Genomic DNA, 16,505 nt, shown 5'->3' on the forward strand with positions numbered 1-16,505 from the left:
AAAAGAAAAAAGTACCAAGACTATGGGGGTGGGGTGGGGGGGGGGGGGTAATACTCTTGGAAATACCAGTACAAGCAGACTCTACATCATGTACTACTACTAGCAGTCATTTATGCATTGGTGTCGGTTTTGGATCGGTTATGGCGTGGATCGATCCCCGGGTGTGCACATGCGGGCGTGCGGCGTGCGCGCATAGCGCATGTGGCGTGCGCAGTTGTAGTGCGTAGATCAGGCACGTGTACCTTCACGTGTGTCAGCACAAACGCGCGAAAGTCCGAAATTGCAAAAATACCATAATCTCTGATCTCTGATCTGAGCTCCATGCTCAAAAGTCAAACTCAATACAATTGTCGTTTTGAAAGAATCCTTCACTGAGAGAGAGAGAGGTCTTGCCTCTGTGTGCTGAGCTGAGGACTGTGTGCTGAGAGACCATAAACATCGTCCGAAAATCAAGAGGCATGTCGTCAACTCCCACTAAACGTCCAGCGGAGGCTGCTGGATTATGTGTTCCAGCAAAGATCTGCAAGTTGTCCGATGAGAACAATGCCAGTAATTCTGTGTCAAAAGACTGTTCTTTGCCTCGCAATCTGGAGGATCGCGGGGATTGTCAACTGCCAGATAAATTCCCACTGAACGCATTCAGCCCCTGTGTCAGCAGCCAATCTCAGGGTCAAACAACAGCAGCCTCTGCAGTGGCGAGCAAAAGAGACGACTATCTATCGTGGTCTGACTACTTCATGGCCGTTGCTTTTCTCAGTGCTCAGCGCAGCAAAGATCCGAATTCACAAGTCGGAGCATGCATTGTAAATAGCGAAAACAAGATCGTAGGCATTGGGTACAATGGCATGCCGAATGGATGCAGCGATGACGAACTACCCTGGTCTAGAACAGCGGAAGATAAACTGGACACCAAGTACCCGTATGGTAAGCTAATGTCATGCTTTTATGGTCTGTGAACATGTGATGTGCACACTTTGCAAAATATATCAAGTGAGGATATCCACAATGCATGGCCATATCGACAATACATTGTGCACACAAAGCAAGCAGCTGATATCAAGAGTACATAAACCGGAGTGTGCAACTCCCGGAGAAAGAGCCCACGGCACGGGGTTAATAATAGTACATCACCAAAGTCGATGTGAAAAATGTCATCGTTGTTTTAGGCTGCGTTTACACGACAACGCACAGCCAGTTTTCCGTTTTCAGTCCCGCATTTCTTTTTTCGTTTTCGTGCGTTTACACGATCAAAGCTGATCCGGAGGTGGTCTGGGTTTGTATCGTTTTCGCATGTCTACATGGGAGCAAAGGATCCGCAAAAGTTCGTCATGTGCCAAGTGTTGTCGTGGAACCACCAATCACACTCAAGGAATAGTTGAAAACAGGCCACACGACAGCACTCGTCACATGACGAAAATTGTAAAACAATTTTTTTGATTGTCGGATCCGTGTGAATGGCCGAAAACTAACAAACGTGACGGAAAACGAGGCCAACAAACCGTTTCGACTGTTTACACGCCCAAATTTATCCGGCAGAACATTTCCGTTTTCAAATTCTTCCACCTTAGCCTGCGTTTTGGTGTACAGTCAACTTCGCTTATAACGACACTCTGCGGGGGCATCAAAAAAGTGTCCTTATTCGCGAAGTGTCGTTATACCCGAGTCTCATATGTATTATTACAGTTGGAAGGGACTTTGCTCTGGGCATGGAAATGCTGTCGTTATTCGCGAATTGTCGTTATATCCGCAGTCGTTATTAGCGAAGTTGACTGTACAACTTTTACATTTTGCTCCGCGTACCGTGTATTAACCATGCATCCGAAAGGATTTTGTTGCGTTTTCACCCCCAGCGTTGTCGTGTAAACGCAGCCTTAATTTACCGTATTTGTCGGAGTATAGTGCGCACCTTTGTATAACGCGCACCCCCAATCTTCATTGGGGGTGCGCACTTCAATCTTCATTGAAGTACATGCATTTCATATTCAATCTGCATTTCATATTCGGAGCATAGTGCGCACCTGAGATTTAGGGCCTAAAATAGCACATCTAAAGTGCGCACTATACTCCGGAAAATACGGTAGGCGTTTTGGGTGCGTGCCGAATATAGCCGAAATTAATAGCTGCCAAAAATTTGTATATTTTCAGTAATCTCAGTTGTGCATTGCTCCTTGTCATAATAATTATGAAAGGTGAAATATCATCAAATATGCGTGTGGTTTTCCCGTTTTCACCTTGTGACATGGTGGTTTTCCCGTTTTCACCTTGTGATATGGTGATTTGGCCGTACACCTACGGTGTGGGGATATCATTTGATTCGTGATGACCCAAACAAAACAGAAAACTTGGCTTTCGAACTGGATGTATGCAGCATAGATGCCTTTTCTGGTGGATACTAATGAAGTAATTAGTTACAGGTGCTCTTGCCTCTCACACGCTATGTGTACTGTAGAACGGCTAATTATTTTAGCGGGTGAAGTTTTTTAGCGTTTCTAAATCTGGACCAATTCGCGATGAAATTATTTCAGCGATCCGGATTTCAGGTTAAAAAAGAGACTAATACTGTACTGGACATGCTAAATTTCGATTGGCGCTGCAAAACTTTAGCGAAAACACTCCTTTCACTAAAATCGCTAAAATATCACCGGCGGTAAAGTTAGCCGTTTTACGGTAATGTTCAAAGGAATCCTAGTGTTTCGGCCGCCATGATCGCACCAGTTATCCTTTTCAGACCAAAGTCAATGTGATGTAGGCCAGCCTCACCTTCTCTTATTCCTAGCGTTGTGCTGGTGCTTGGGTGGATCACCCTGTAGCTCAGCTCCATGCGGTTTGAAAGAGATGAGTTAGACATCGTGCCATGCCCCTAGTCATACATGTCAGTTACTCAGCCCCATATTTGGTGTTTACCGTGTTTATGGTGCTTGGTGTATGTTGTGTGTATGTGTGGGCAATGTACAATGCAGTGTGTCACGCCGAGATGAATGCCATCATGAACAAGAACTCGGCAGACGTGAAGGGCTGCACGATTTATGTTGCACTGTTTCCGTGTAATGAATGTGCCAAGTTAATCATTCAGGTGAGAAGAACTGAAGAGAGTGTGTGTCGCTTGCTGTGCTTTAAATGTCAAGTTCATTGTAAAAAGTACTCTCTCTCTCTCTCTCTCTCTCTCTCTCTCTCTCTCTCTCTCTCTCTCTCTCTCTCTCTCTCTCTCTCTCTCTCCTCTTTCTCTCATGTTCTGGGTCCCTCTGCCTCTTTCTCTCATGTTCTGGGTCCCTCCGCCTTTTTCTCTTTTCTAAAGTTCACTGTTTGGCTATGTTCTCTGTCTATGTGCACTGCATGCTACTTGTGTCCAGTCTGGAATTCAGCACGTTATCTACATGTCAGACAAGTACTTTGATCGGCCGGAGTTCATTGCTTCTCGGCGCCTTCTCACAATGGCTGGTATCGAATGCAGGTATGGCTCACAACATCTTAATCTAACATGGCCGCTACTCATACTGCAGTTTTGACAATGCACTTCAACGAGTGGTAAATCCAAGTGCATGGGTCCAGGTTAATGATATTTGGGGGGGGATTGCAGGAGCGGGGAACAAAATATGCATGTCAACAGGGTATTTCTACTTTTCTCATTTTCTTTGTGTGCTTCCATTCTGATCCTCTGCAGTAAATTTGTACCTAAGACAAGCCGGCTGGTGATCGACTTCAACTCCATTTGATGTTTAAAAGAGTATGTCTTCTCATCATTCCGTTGGTATCAATTTGGAATTAGTGTGATGCAGTTGCCATGTCTTCACCACGCCTTCCGTCTTACTTCGCTACATTTGTAGGAATTTCGGAGATCCTGCTTCTAAACTGCATACTGCTGACCTTGCCGATCATCACAATGCCATTAACCCATGCACTGGTGTTCATACGGTCTAGCTCACCCATGTACTGTGTGGATATGTTGCCATGGTTACTACTCACATGACTCACTGGTGTGATGTCCAGGTATGTTTATTCCCTGCCCTGGCCTGGGTGCTTTTATTTGTATTTTGTCATCTCAGTGCTATCAATAACCACATGAAGCATTTCTGCCTTAATTTTAAGCTGACATAAAAGAAACTTCTCACCAAGGATATTTTCATGAATAATTCATCACAACTATCTCTCTCTCTATCTATCCATCCATCCATCTATCTATCACCCCCCCCCCCCACACACACACACACGCTCACTTTATGCAACAACTGCCTTGATAGCGGTGGAGTTTCCTTTCTCCGCACTCTGTTGCTCCGTTTCTTTTCTTTCTCTGCATGTGGCTGTTCCATTCCTTTCCACTACTTCGTGAAATGATCTTAAAACCATCAATCCGCAAATCCATTACGATACTGCACTGGCTCTTGTCCGGAGAGAGAGAGTCATGCACGAACGGCTGGGGGTCTCTTCAACTCCAACTCTGTACCCTTGACTCTGACCATTTTATAATCAACTGATGTGCCTCCCTGCTTCTATGTATCTGTCTGTCTGTCTCTCTCTCTCGCACACACACACACACACACACACACACACACACACACACACACACACACACACACACACACACTGTTTGACCTTTTGTCTGACACACATACACCTGTCCTGTGCTGTTGACCCACTGCCTTAAAGGTTACGTGGTCCCATTGCGGGAGGAGGGAGAGGAGCAAACACGCCGGTGCCGGGTCAGGTCCCTGGACTGCCGAAATCTCCGAGAGCAGTGCTGACACATTAGTGGAAACTTGGCACGTTCATCCGTTGTTGGGCGGTTCTGGCGAGGTCTACAAGGAGCGGAAGCGGGCTGGCTAGCGATTGAGGTAGGCTGACACCTGTGCACAGCGAGTCCACCCCTGCTACGGTACCATTTCCCACAATCTGCGCATTCACATGCACCACGCTGCTGATGGACTGGCTTGCGACGCTCCGCTGTGCACTTGTGCGCTTTTAAAGATCACTTGGTCTAGAGCAGACCTTTCCACAGGTGGGGCACTCAACGGGGGCTGCTGCGGCCAGTTCCTTATCCTGGTCTTGGTATCTACATCGCCATTCCATGCGAGATGTGTTAGCGGTCTGGTACCAGTTCACAATTTGGTTATGTCGAAGATCGACCGACACGCAGTCCTTCCACCGTTTCCTTGGTCCATGGGCAGGTCTGACAGGTGGGAGCTGGCCAAACAGAAGGCACTTCGGCATGCGGGTGTCATCCATGCGCGCCAGGTGACCTAGCCACTCTAGCCGACGATGCCGAGACCCAATTCATGGTGTGCGGCAGCAACATCCAAGATGCAGACTGTGTCCCACTCACGCTGGCGGATGTTGAGATCAAGAATGTGGCTGAATTCAGGTATCTGGGTTCCATTATCGCCAGCAACAGCCGTTCGGCAGTGGACGTCAACGCCCGCATTGCGAGTGCCTCCAAGGCCTGTGGTGCTTTACAGCACACATACACACACACACACTTCCTTTGTTTCTCTCTCTCTGTCTGTCTTTCTTTTGGCATGTGTCAGTTTCTTGGTGGTTATGTGATACAACTTTGTATTGACATCACTTTACTCTGAAGTTTCACTGTAATTCAGTGAGCCTAACTTCAGGGTAAACTACCTCCAGGGCCGTAACGATGATCTGTACTGTGTAGCTGTGTTTAGCTGAGTTAATGCTTAACCAAGGTGTCCTTTTTGAGGCTGCAGGAAGCCTCAATTACTCTTGTTCAGAGGGAGGACAAGTTACTGGCATGGGTAAGAATCCATCAATTGAAGCAGAGGGCCAGTCTTGGTTCACTTTCATGTGTGCTGGTACGGTCTTGGTTTGCATTCCTTGCCAGATTTTCATGAGGAAAAAGATAAACGATTCTGGCATCGTTAACAGTAAATAATCGACGAGGATGCAAAAATCGTAATATTGAAATTAAGAATGTAAACGCGCTCATCAGCAGTCACAAAGCAATAGTCGAGTTATGATCCAAACGTTTTCTTGCGGCATTAAAAACAGTAAGGCTATAATTATAGCCTGATTCTGTTTCTGATTCTATTTTTTTCTGATTCTGTGTAAATACCACACAAAAAACAAGTCATTCTTAGCACTGCAGGTAAGGATGAGGACATTAGAACAATAGGACAACAGAAGGAGTACGTTGCCACACTCACATTATTTCATCCAACAAAGGCAACATCCACACACTTTCTTTTCTGAACTTTTATCACACGGCATTTCCCTGTCCCTGTTTCACAGAGCTGGTGTGGCTTTAGAGCCTGCTATAGCGCTATGGAATTCTGGCTTGCGTGCTAGCGTGAAGAGGTCAAATTATTGAAAATAACACCTGGGAGGATGGTGCAACATCTGGGGTCGAGGGCGAAGGGAAAATGCAGAACAAGCTGTTACAAGCAGACTGCATCCCTCGTACGGAGATCACCATCATCATAATCTGCGTTGCCGAAAATAATAATAGTAAAAAAATAAAAATAATAATAATAAACGGCATTATGCAGCTGCGTAAGCAGTCGATGCACAGTGTGACTGCCAGGCATCTCTATCAGATGCCAACAAACAAAAGATACGGAGATAGCAGCCTCAAAATAAATTTTGAAAATTGCAAGTAATGGATGTAAAGAAAGGGTGTTTGGCGGAAAGGATTTGACAAGATAAAGTTTCGCCAAGATTAAATACATGCACATGCGCATATGCACCGTGAAGAGATGAGCATGCGAGTAATAATATTGAACGGAAAGTGAGAATGAGACGTTGACAAGGGTAAACGGCTGGACAGGTATGTTTTCTAATGAATCATGAAACCCAGACTAGATGCGGCGCAGGGAGAGATTAATGTGGTTTCAGTTTTATAAAAGATGTTCCATGATTTAAAGGTATTGGCTTCTACACAAAAAACACTAAAATTAATACTAGACTAGGACAAGAGTCTGATGAATTGATCATGATCCAATCGGGAGTAGGTATTGACATGGTTGGCAATGGTTGAAGTCTAACATGCTCTGAACTAATAATTTCTAGAAGAGACGTGCGTGTGTTCATGTGCACTATTGCACATCCAGCATGTCAGTCCAACTGCTGTATCGGTAGCAGCTCCCATTGCTGTCTACACACACAGCCACAGGTCAATAGGAACTGGGAGTGAGGGAGGGGGGGGGGGGAGAGAAGGTTGACCAGTGTACTGGCAAATATTAGCCAGCGGAGCTGAGCTACAGATTACAGCCACCTCACTATGTTGTAGATCAGGATGCAGGTGCTGACAAAGAGGGATTGCTACAGCAGAGGATGTAGATGCTGACAATGAGGCCAGCAGAGGATGGGACTCACAGCGCCAGTCAATATAAAAAATAGAGCGTGCGGCTAAAGAGGAAGGTATCGATCGAAGACGACACAGTTGATGGCGGAGTTCCTTATGGCTCCTGTTGCTATCTTGCCTGAAACTCACCACATTAAAGACCAGGCACTGATCACACTGATCAGTGATCGGTAGCTGGTTCTAGCCATAAGACTCGCAGTCAACACATGCGACCAGGTCTAGCTTGGAGATATCTCATTTCCTGCAGTGAATTCAACAAGAATAAAGAATACATGTACGACAATTATCAATACAGTAAGTAAAAAAAAGAAAAGAAAAAGTAAATTATCGTGTCCGTTCCCGAAGGGAACTCACGACGGCTGCGAACACCCGGTAAACCCTAGCGGCAGATGCAGCGCCTAACGGTGGGGGTGAGTGGATAAGTCTCACAACCACTGGCACAAGTGCCGAGAACGACCCCATTAGCTGCATCCATGTACCCCTTGTGCCTGGCCACAAGTTCCCAGTTGACTGTGGATAGCAGCACGGCTGGAAAACCGCTCCCACAGTAAGTACAACCGGCCGTAAGTCGTAATTGTACTTCCTCCGTATACAAAAACTTCGTGACTTTTTTTGAACGGTGTTTTTGAGCAAGAACCTGCTCGACGAACGGCGCCAAAGGCTGTCATCGACAACCCATGTCCATGTCGAGGTTAGTTTGGTTGATCCCGAACAGATTCTCCACGGACGCCATGCGTGTGAGGACGTTGCCGACAGAAACTCAAGAGTCAAATGAAAATAACTAACACTTACTTGCTCGAAACTGACACAGTGACGAAGTGTAGCTCGTGGTTAGAACACGGAGTCACGCAGCACTCGCTGCCCTGAACCTGGCCACGCTCGTACTGTCGGTGCGCGGCCCCATAGATCTACGCAGCGTGAGAACATAGATTTGTTTCGTTCGCACGGCAAGATGAAACATTTCAGTCGTCGTGCAACCAGCGCAGACTCAGGATTAGAATGTCGATGGCCTGGCGTTCTTCGCCTCTCTCCAGTCAGACGTCTCCTTTGTCGCCAAGGGGAATCGCAGGGACCTCCTCGAAGCCATTGTAGAATGCTTGGGAGGATTATCCTGGCGAGAAAATACGAAGCGGTTGGATGTGCTTGTACGACTCGTTTCACGGCAGAATGGAGGTCGCGGGTTGGAACAACTGAATATAGTCGACACAGATTCGTACACAGCTCTAGAGATGAAGAGGACGTAGCCAAAAGTCCAGAGTCGGATCATCACTGCAGGTGACAAGAATCTGAACGAAATGCGAGCGGAAGCAGCGACTGTTGGCGATGCGGAATCAGCGTCGTCAGGTGACAATGACATGAGCGACGAAGACTCTGAAAAAACTCAATTTCATTCGTCTGAGTTGCTTTTGTCTTTGTATATAGCTTGTAAACAGGTTAGACAATGCCACGAGTGTTATTCGAAGTCAAACGGAACCATTTCAGAGCTGTGCGCAGCTTTCAAAAAAAAGTCACGAAGTTTTTGTATACGGAGGAAGTACTCATTTTGTAGGCCTACAGCTCCTCTGGGCGCTGAGTTGAATAGTCTTTCAAGAATAGCACGGTAGCCGCATTATTAACTTACCAACTTGGGAACATATAATTGAGCGCCATGATAGTACGACTATAGAGGACAAACACCAGTCCGACATCCATCACTACACGTGCCATCCGTGGACCAATGCCTTGATAAAACCTATCAAGCAGAAGAAACAGAGAGAAACAATTGGAAAGAGAGAGAGAGAGAGAGAGAGAGAGAGAGAGAGAGAGAGAGAGAGAGAGAGAGAGAGAGAAGCGTGTACCAACTTGTGCAACATCTTGCACCTACACATAGCTGCAGACATGTGTTGAATATCTTACACTATCTTGCACATGGTCCCGCTTGCCCCCCCCCCATTTTTATTTCCCCATTTACTAAAGGTGCCTAGTACATTCCCTCCAGGATTTTTCACACTTACATGTACCAGACGTGAACCAAACAAATTCCCTCCTAAATTAGGGTGTAAACACCACACTAGCTGTGCATCACTGTTATCTGTTTAAGGATTGCCATGATCTGGCATGAAACAGAAAGTATTAAAAAAAACCTCTAAAGGCTGCTGCAGTAATAGATGCAATGACATACGATCCACTGGGAAACTCACGCGCGCAAGCCTTCATATTGGTAGATGGACGTTGCGCAATGCCACCAGTTGCGATAGCGATGTGTATCATTCATCTTCAGTGCAAAACACAACATCCATAGAATGTTTTGGCAGAGGATCACATAGCATGAAACTCGAGTGGCAAGCAAAATCTTGTTCTGCGTTCTTTGTAAGGAAGCTCTGTCCATAGTGGCACACGGTGTGTGTACAGAGGAATAATTCGACTGTGCACAGGCATTGAGGTATGAATGGGAAAGACAACTCTGTACAACGTACATCTAATAGCTTGTATGTCCTCATCCTCATCACCTGCACGTGCTACACACATGCACGCACACGCACACACACAGACGAACAGGTACCTGCATCCGTGTCTTGATAACATCGACAGGTGTGTTGAATAGCACGCTACATGCACCGGCAGTACCACCACAGATGAAAGTCGGGAATATTCCAATGGTTTTGTCCACATCAGCACCCTGAAGAGATAGACAGACAGACAGATACAGACAGACAAACAGACACACACACACGCACAGACACATACAGACACACACAGACACACACAGACAGACAGACACACACACCGATACATATACTCATAGCAATAAACAAACCAAGAACACTTCGATCCTGACCGTTGTGTATGAATATTCAATAGCATGCATAATCAATGGCAAGCACACTCAAGGCATACTCCAACGGTAAACCAGAGACGTTGAGCAGCAAACGCCTGGACTCACCTGCAGCCACTGCATGAGGCCATTGTAGATGACAAAGCGCACGGCCTGGTTGCTTCCTTGCTTTATCATTGTCGGCACTAAGCCTTTGTAGACACCACGGAAACCTGTTGTAGCCAGAGACAAGGACGGCAACATATGGTGGATGATTTACAGCCAGCAAAGGAACACGCAGACTCCTCACAACCGGACTCCCCTGACCTGGATTGTTCTGCCAAGTGGGCAGTCTCTGGATCATGACATGGCATGCTGTATTGCACTATACTGGGTGCAGTCTCTGGATCACGACATGACATGCTGTAACTTCACTGCACTATACTGTGCGTTCTTACCTAGTTGAAAAGTACTCGGAGTTGTGCACACATCTTCAAGGTACAGTTAAATGTCTATGGTCTCCACGCAACCGAGTCATCAAGGAAAGGGTGGGGGCATGCAACTGAGTCATCAAGGAAAAGGGGGGGGGGGTTGCCAACTGACAACCGCTCTACTCAGTTGCCACTCACTCGATATGCTGAGTTACTTGAAAAATATAGTTTTATTGACTTTTAAAAGGTGGCTGGGGCGGTACAACTTTTTTGGGAAATTTTTGACTGCATTTTTTTTAGTTTATCGGCAAGGCAGAGATGAAATTTGAAAATGTTTTCTGGTGAATCTCTGGAGAATAGCCTTCTCTAGCTTCCTATAGTTATATTTTTTATTTTTGGACAAAATTTGAAAACGTTTTATGAAAGGTTCGTGTTATTTTTTCACGGACCTTTCATAAAATCTTTTCAAATTTTGTCCAAAAGTAAAACTAAAACTATAGGAGGCTAGAGAAGGCTCTTCTCCAGAGATTTATCAGAAAACATTTTCAAATTTGATCTCCACCTTGCCGATAAACTCAGAAATGCAGTCAAAATGTAATCAAAATGACCCCTAAAAAGTTGTACCGCCCCAGCCCTGACATAGCGAGCCGGTCACCCATCGTCATAACTGACTGGTTCTGACGATGGGTGACTGGCCCGCAATGTCATAACTTTTGAAGCAATAAAGCTAATTTTTCAAGTAACTCAGCGCATTCAGTGAGTGGCAGCTGAATAATAAGAGAGTGGTTGCAAGTTGACAGACCAGCTTTCTCATCTTGAATGTAAAAGTTGGAAACAGTTCCTCGTTACGGACAATGCGCTGTCCCAAGTCAGCCGGGCATGGGCAGTTTGAGTGCAATGGTTGAAAGAAGAAGAGGTACCATTGTGGAAACATCAGCCACATGGATCTGCAGTTCTACACCAGACGTTGACTAAACGTGGCACTGACTCTACTCACCAGCCCCCAGTCCAAACTAAGAGAAAAAAAGTAGTCTAGTTCTGCAGGAAGCCCATCCTCTTCAGCCGTATCAGGCTGATTCAGGCTGCATGCACATACCTTCTTCTTTGACGATTAGAGACACTCCGTGGAAGAAGCCTTTGAAACGAGGCTTGTCAGGCAACTTTCTCCGTCGATCATCAATAAAGCGTACCTTTTTTTTCAACAGAACAACATGTCAACAGGAGCAGCAGCAGCAGCAAGAGCAATGAACCATTGGTTGAGTAGTAAGGACGGTGGCCGCAGCCATGTGATGCCAGCAGCAGTAGCATCAGCAACAGCAGCAACAACAAAGACACCGGTAATGAAGAATGGTGACCAGCTGAAAATGCGCTGACAAGCCGTAAAACAAGAACAGAGCAAACTAACATGCCAAGGCGAAGATAGCCCACAGTCCGTTCTGACCATACGGGCAAGACATGTTACAAATCCCGTGTAGCAACAACCTGTGCATAGCAAGGCCCATGCCTTCAATCAGTGCCGTTGCCGTGCAAACTGAAATCAGGCACCCAATCCCAGAAGGGTGTGCTGGAGGTAGAAGAGTATCTTCACATTTCAACCTTCAAGCTCGTATCGTGTTTGCATTTTTCCCCACTGGGCATGTACACGTACAATGCTTTGAACGTCTTTGTCATCACAAAGTTACAAACCCATCTTTTATTCCTCTTGTTTAGGAGAGAAGGAATAGCATACTAGTAACGCTTCTCGAGTTAACCATGGATTTTCTCTCTCGTCAAAACGATAAACTTGACGCCTCGTTTGAAACTCAACTCTTACGGTAAGCATGTGTCCGCGTATATTGATATCGAGGGGATTGTCTTTCAATACGCAGGTGTACGAAAAGGAACTGGGAACGTATCTTCTGGGGACATGGCTCACCTTGATCGTCTCCATAGGACAGACGGCAAAGATAGCTTCTAGCATACCAGCTGTAAGGCCGCAAGTCATGGACTGCATCTTATTTAGCCGTTCCTTGCCAGGAAAAAATAGGTTCTTCGCAGTTTCATATGCACCGAATCTATTGACACAGAATTGTCAGAAAACACAAAATGGAAATCCAACTAAGAACGTCTGATAATCACGTCATTGACAGGCCAGTACATGCAGGGTATTACGGCTTTGGCGTAGAGCACTCGGTCTCATGTTGTTGAACACCCTGATGTATGGCCTGGACTTGCCGAGGTAACCAGTATAGACAGCACGCTGCTTTGATAGAAGCAGACACTAGATGCACTGGTACCTGGAAGCGAAATTGGAGTTACATTACCAACCAGCCTCGGCAACCGAGTACTAACTGGGAACCCAGAGTCAATAGACGTACTCACAACCTCAGCCATGAAAGCAACGACACACTGGATTGTGGAGCCAAAACTAGTCCAACTTCCAAATGTTTTGGCAAGGAGATATTCTTCTGATGTTGGACACACACGCGATACCATGATAACAGTTAGCAATGCTACAGCAGAAGCCATAGTAACTTGTACTGGGATTGCTTTTTGTAGGGTTTTCCCTACTTCTGGTCTTTTTTTCTCCCCCCCCCCCCCCCCCACACACACACAAACTCACACACGTGCACACACAAGCTCACACACGCCTTACCTTACAGCTGATTTGGGAATAGAGCCATACAGGAGGATATCCAGACCTCGGTAGAGACCACGAAACCCATGTTCATTGATTGTCTTTCGTACACAATCAATTGAACCCTTGTACAGTCGAGTGCCTTCTTTTTGGTCGATTTGAAGCTGAGTTTTCACGTATTCTGTTGGGAAGGTTATCATGATTTCAATTCCACCAGCAATTCCGCCTTGTTTGTAAACACAGGGGAATACCGTGACATACACACATACACGCACGCACACACACACCATGTACACACACACCACGCACACACACACACACACCATGTATACGCCCGTCGCAAGAGAAGCACGCAAATCTGCAAATGTACTGTGTGTGCACCCACAGATTTTCTGTTAAAGCAACGCTAGCGAACAAGATCTGAATGAGACAGATCAAGACTTGCGCCAGGTAACTGTCTAATCCACACAACACACACAACACACACACACACACACACACACACACACACAGACATGCACACGCACACACACGCACAACTTGGACTCTGAATGCCCAATGAAATCCGATGGTATGAGTCAAGTTTGGGTCCTGCACACGTCTACATCCCACTGTTCGCAGACCTAAGGCTGCACAACACCAGGCATGGCACTGACTCGCTCGATCGCATTTCATGGAGCAGCACTGTGGACAAGACGGTCGTGGTATACTTTATTTTAGCCTCGCTACATAATTCAGAGCACAACGTCAACAGACTTCACAATACGGCCCATGCCGAAAGTGACAAGATCAGTTTGGTTTGGTTTATCGGCACGTTTATAGGATGGCGCGTAATTGTACCTCACAGCACTGATTTCACGATCCCAGTAAATCCCCTGGACTCAAAGCAATTTCAAAGCAATTTGAAGAATAGGCTACCCACGGCCACGTATTCAGCAGCATTTGAGTTTTAAATCTCTTTGACTTTAAATTACAAACTCGTGATCATTATTGGATTACTATTAAAATTATACTCAATCTCCAGAATATTATAGAAACTTACGTCATTTCAATTACAAAACAAATTCACTAAACGAAATGAAATCTCTGTGGAGAGTTCTCACCGGCAAGAATGGCCTTCCCTGGAGGTACTTTAGCCTTTGCAGACTTCGTAGGACTTGCAGCGGAAAAGTGGCGGCATCGTTGTTGACAATCCATGGTCAGCTATCCTTTGACTACTTACAAAAGAAACTTTTTGATTAACCCACGCAAACTGCCACCAGAACTGAAATGACTGGATGTTCCAAATATTAGCTGGTGAACACTGGGGAAGCGACTCTCTGTCGAGTACATGTATTGCTTCGTTGACGAGTGACCGGGAAAGATACAGAGAGTGGAAGCATAAATCAGCAATCAGCGCGAATGAAATAGTACAGAGAGTCATGTAAATCTACGACTTGATGCTGACAACTTTACTTCATGAGTAGATTCTACTTGCTGGCATGCTTGGCGTTCTGATCTGATGTCAAAGAGATGATCAAAAATTTGCTTTGCCGCAAGTGCCCACCCTCACGAGGGCTATCTGCCACCGGCCCAAGGGCAAGGCCATGCCACGACTTACAAACTCTCAAACCTCACACGTCCACCGCAGCAGTACAATCATGTAGATCACTTGCACTGTGCAGCCCTAGCCATGGTATCGCACTATGGGCCTACTATGGCGCCAGTGGAGTGAAACGATGTTGTGTAACTACTTATTACCCATATAAAAACCGCTCTGTGAGCGGTTCTGAAAAACCTCTACTGGTGCAGCCCCGTCGTAAAAGTAAGAAATTAGAACTGGCGCATTGTCCTCCCAAATGTGAACTGATCCACCTAAATCGCGATTGACGGGACCCGAACGCACCAGTAGCACGAGGTTCCTACCTGTGGATGCAGCTGGGGACGCTGGTCCATAGCCAAAGCCAAAGCGGTAAAGGTGGGCTTCGGGGTAGGTCTACGAGCTACGTACTGTAAGTGTTGTATGGTAACTTGATCAGCGCCGACGCCGGCTGTGATCCTGTGCCCTCCCGACCTCGTGCTACTGGTGCGTTCGGGTCCCGTCAATCGCGATTTAGGTGGATCAGTTCACATTTGGGAGGACAATGCGCCAGTTCTAATTTCTTACTTTTACGACGGGGCTGCACCAGTAGAGGTTTTTCAGAACCGCTCACAGAGCGGTTTTTATATGGGTAATTTCAGTTCTTTTTCTGTTCCCTCCCCCATACCGGCCCTGCTCCGAAGATAAACATGGTGAGCACGCGCGCGATCCACTGTATGTAGCCATGCGACTGCAGTAGCACACTGATACATTCCAGCCCTCCCTGCACACAGACACATTGTGACAAACACGCACATGCACATGGCACACACGGGCACGCACGCACACACACGCACACACACACACACACACACACACACACACACAATGTACCATGTATACGCCCGTCGCAAGAGAAGCACGCAAATCTGCAAATGCACTGGATGTGCACCCACAGATTTTCTCTTTATAGCAACGATAGCGGATCTGATTCTGATTGAAACAGATCAAGACAAGCGCCAGATAACTGTCTAATCCACACAACTGGCGAAGCCATGCACACACACACACACACACACACACACACGACCCAAACAGGAAATTCTTGATGAACATTGTATAATGCCATGCAAAGCAGTAGCCACCATACTTCAGGAAGTCAGTTGTGAAACAAAAATAATTCAACTACAATGTGTAGGTAAGCTGGCGGCCAAAGCACAACATTGCAGCGTGATGATATTTGCCTAAGGATTGCAGTTTGCAGACCACACCATGGAAGCAGTGAATACAGAATTATTGTAATGTCATACAAAGACAAGCAAAGAAGTGGCCACCATACACCAGAAACTTGCAGAAAGTCACATATCCAACAGATAGAGAAGTGAACAGCATCTGGTACAGCCCACACAAAACCAAGCTGACCTGATACTCGTCCGAAGATCGTAAGTGGCAGATCCTTTTCAACGATAGCATGCAGGTGTACGTTACACGCATGGACAAAATCTGACCGTGTCACCGGCATACATTGCCATCACATGCACAGTAGAAGCACAATAAAAGCAATGGAAAAATATGAAGGGGTTGCTGAAGCATCTTCACACTTCAATTTCAGACTTCGATGTGGTCGTCACGGGGTGATATACCTGCAAGATACAAGTGATACAGAAAGAAAGCATAAGGTCGTGAGGTAGGCTATGAGACACCACAAATGGGTCACCTACATGTATGTTCAGGGCTGGTGTACACACACACGCAGAATTATCATAATCGAGAATTTCCCAAACTACAGAAGA

The 16,505-nt window shown here is 46.1% G+C and overlaps 2 protein-coding genes across 2 annotated transcripts; one reads left to right on the forward strand and one right to left on the reverse strand.

The window, feature by feature from the left end:
• Positions 1-289: 289 nt before the first annotated feature.
• On the forward strand, positions 290-4,372 carry LOC135807171 (deoxycytidylate deaminase-like). The gene is made up of 4 exons (XM_065321194.1): positions 290-924; positions 2,961-3,073; positions 3,351-3,451; positions 3,662-4,372. Exons 1-4 carry the CDS (start codon positions 459-461, stop codon positions 3,711-3,713), a joined length of 732 nt encoding a protein of 243 aa, XP_065177266.1. The 5' UTR covers positions 290-458; the 3' UTR covers positions 3,714-4,372.
• Positions 4,373-6,189: 1,817 nt separating this feature from the next.
• LOC135806566 (tricarboxylate transport protein, mitochondrial-like) lies at positions 6,190-14,781 on the reverse strand. Its single transcript, XM_065320765.1, has 9 exons — positions 14,258-14,781; positions 13,173-13,380; positions 12,453-12,591; positions 11,634-11,727; positions 10,236-10,339; positions 9,855-9,971; positions 9,493-9,566; positions 8,934-9,044; positions 6,190-7,553 (listed from the first exon to the last, which is right to left on the reverse strand). The coding sequence occupies exons 1-9, from the start codon at positions 14,349-14,351 to the stop codon at positions 7,547-7,549; spliced, it is 948 nt and encodes a 315-aa protein (XP_065176837.1). The 5' UTR covers positions 14,352-14,781; the 3' UTR covers positions 6,190-7,546.
• Between the last annotated feature and the right edge of the window lie 1,724 nt (positions 14,782-16,505).

This window comes from Sycon ciliatum, chromosome 1 (genome assembly GCF_964019385.1).
Source record: "Sycon ciliatum chromosome 1, ocSycCili1.1, whole genome shotgun sequence".
NCBI lineage: Eukaryota > Metazoa > Porifera > Calcarea > Leucosolenida > Sycettidae > Sycon > Sycon ciliatum.

Excerpts from the sequence above, each read along its gene's own strand:
- LOC135807171 (XM_065321194.1), top strand. The coding sequence starts at position 459 with ATGTCGTCAACTCCCACTAAACGTCCAGCGGAGGCTGCTGGATTATGT. Across the intron at positions 925-2,960 it reads GGACACCAAGTACCCGTATG|TGTGTCACGCCGAGATGAAT; the intron begins GTAAGCTAATGT and ends TGTACAATGCAG. Across the intron at positions 3,074-3,350 it reads GTGCCAAGTTAATCATTCAG|TCTGGAATTCAGCACGTTAT; the intron begins GTGAGAAGAACT and ends ACTTGTGTCCAG.
- LOC135806566 (XM_065320765.1), bottom strand. The coding sequence starts at position 14,351 with ATGGATTGTCAACAACGATGCCGCCACTTTTCCGCTGCAAGTCCTACG. Across the intron at positions 12,592-13,172 it reads ATTCCCAAATCAGCTGTAAG|ATTCGGTGCATATGAAACTG; the intron begins GTAAGGCGTGTG and ends CTGTGTCAATAG. Across the intron at positions 9,972-10,235 it reads GCCTCATGCAGTGGCTGCAG|GGTGCTGATGTGGACAAAAC; the intron begins GTGAGTCCAGGC and ends CTATCTCTTCAG.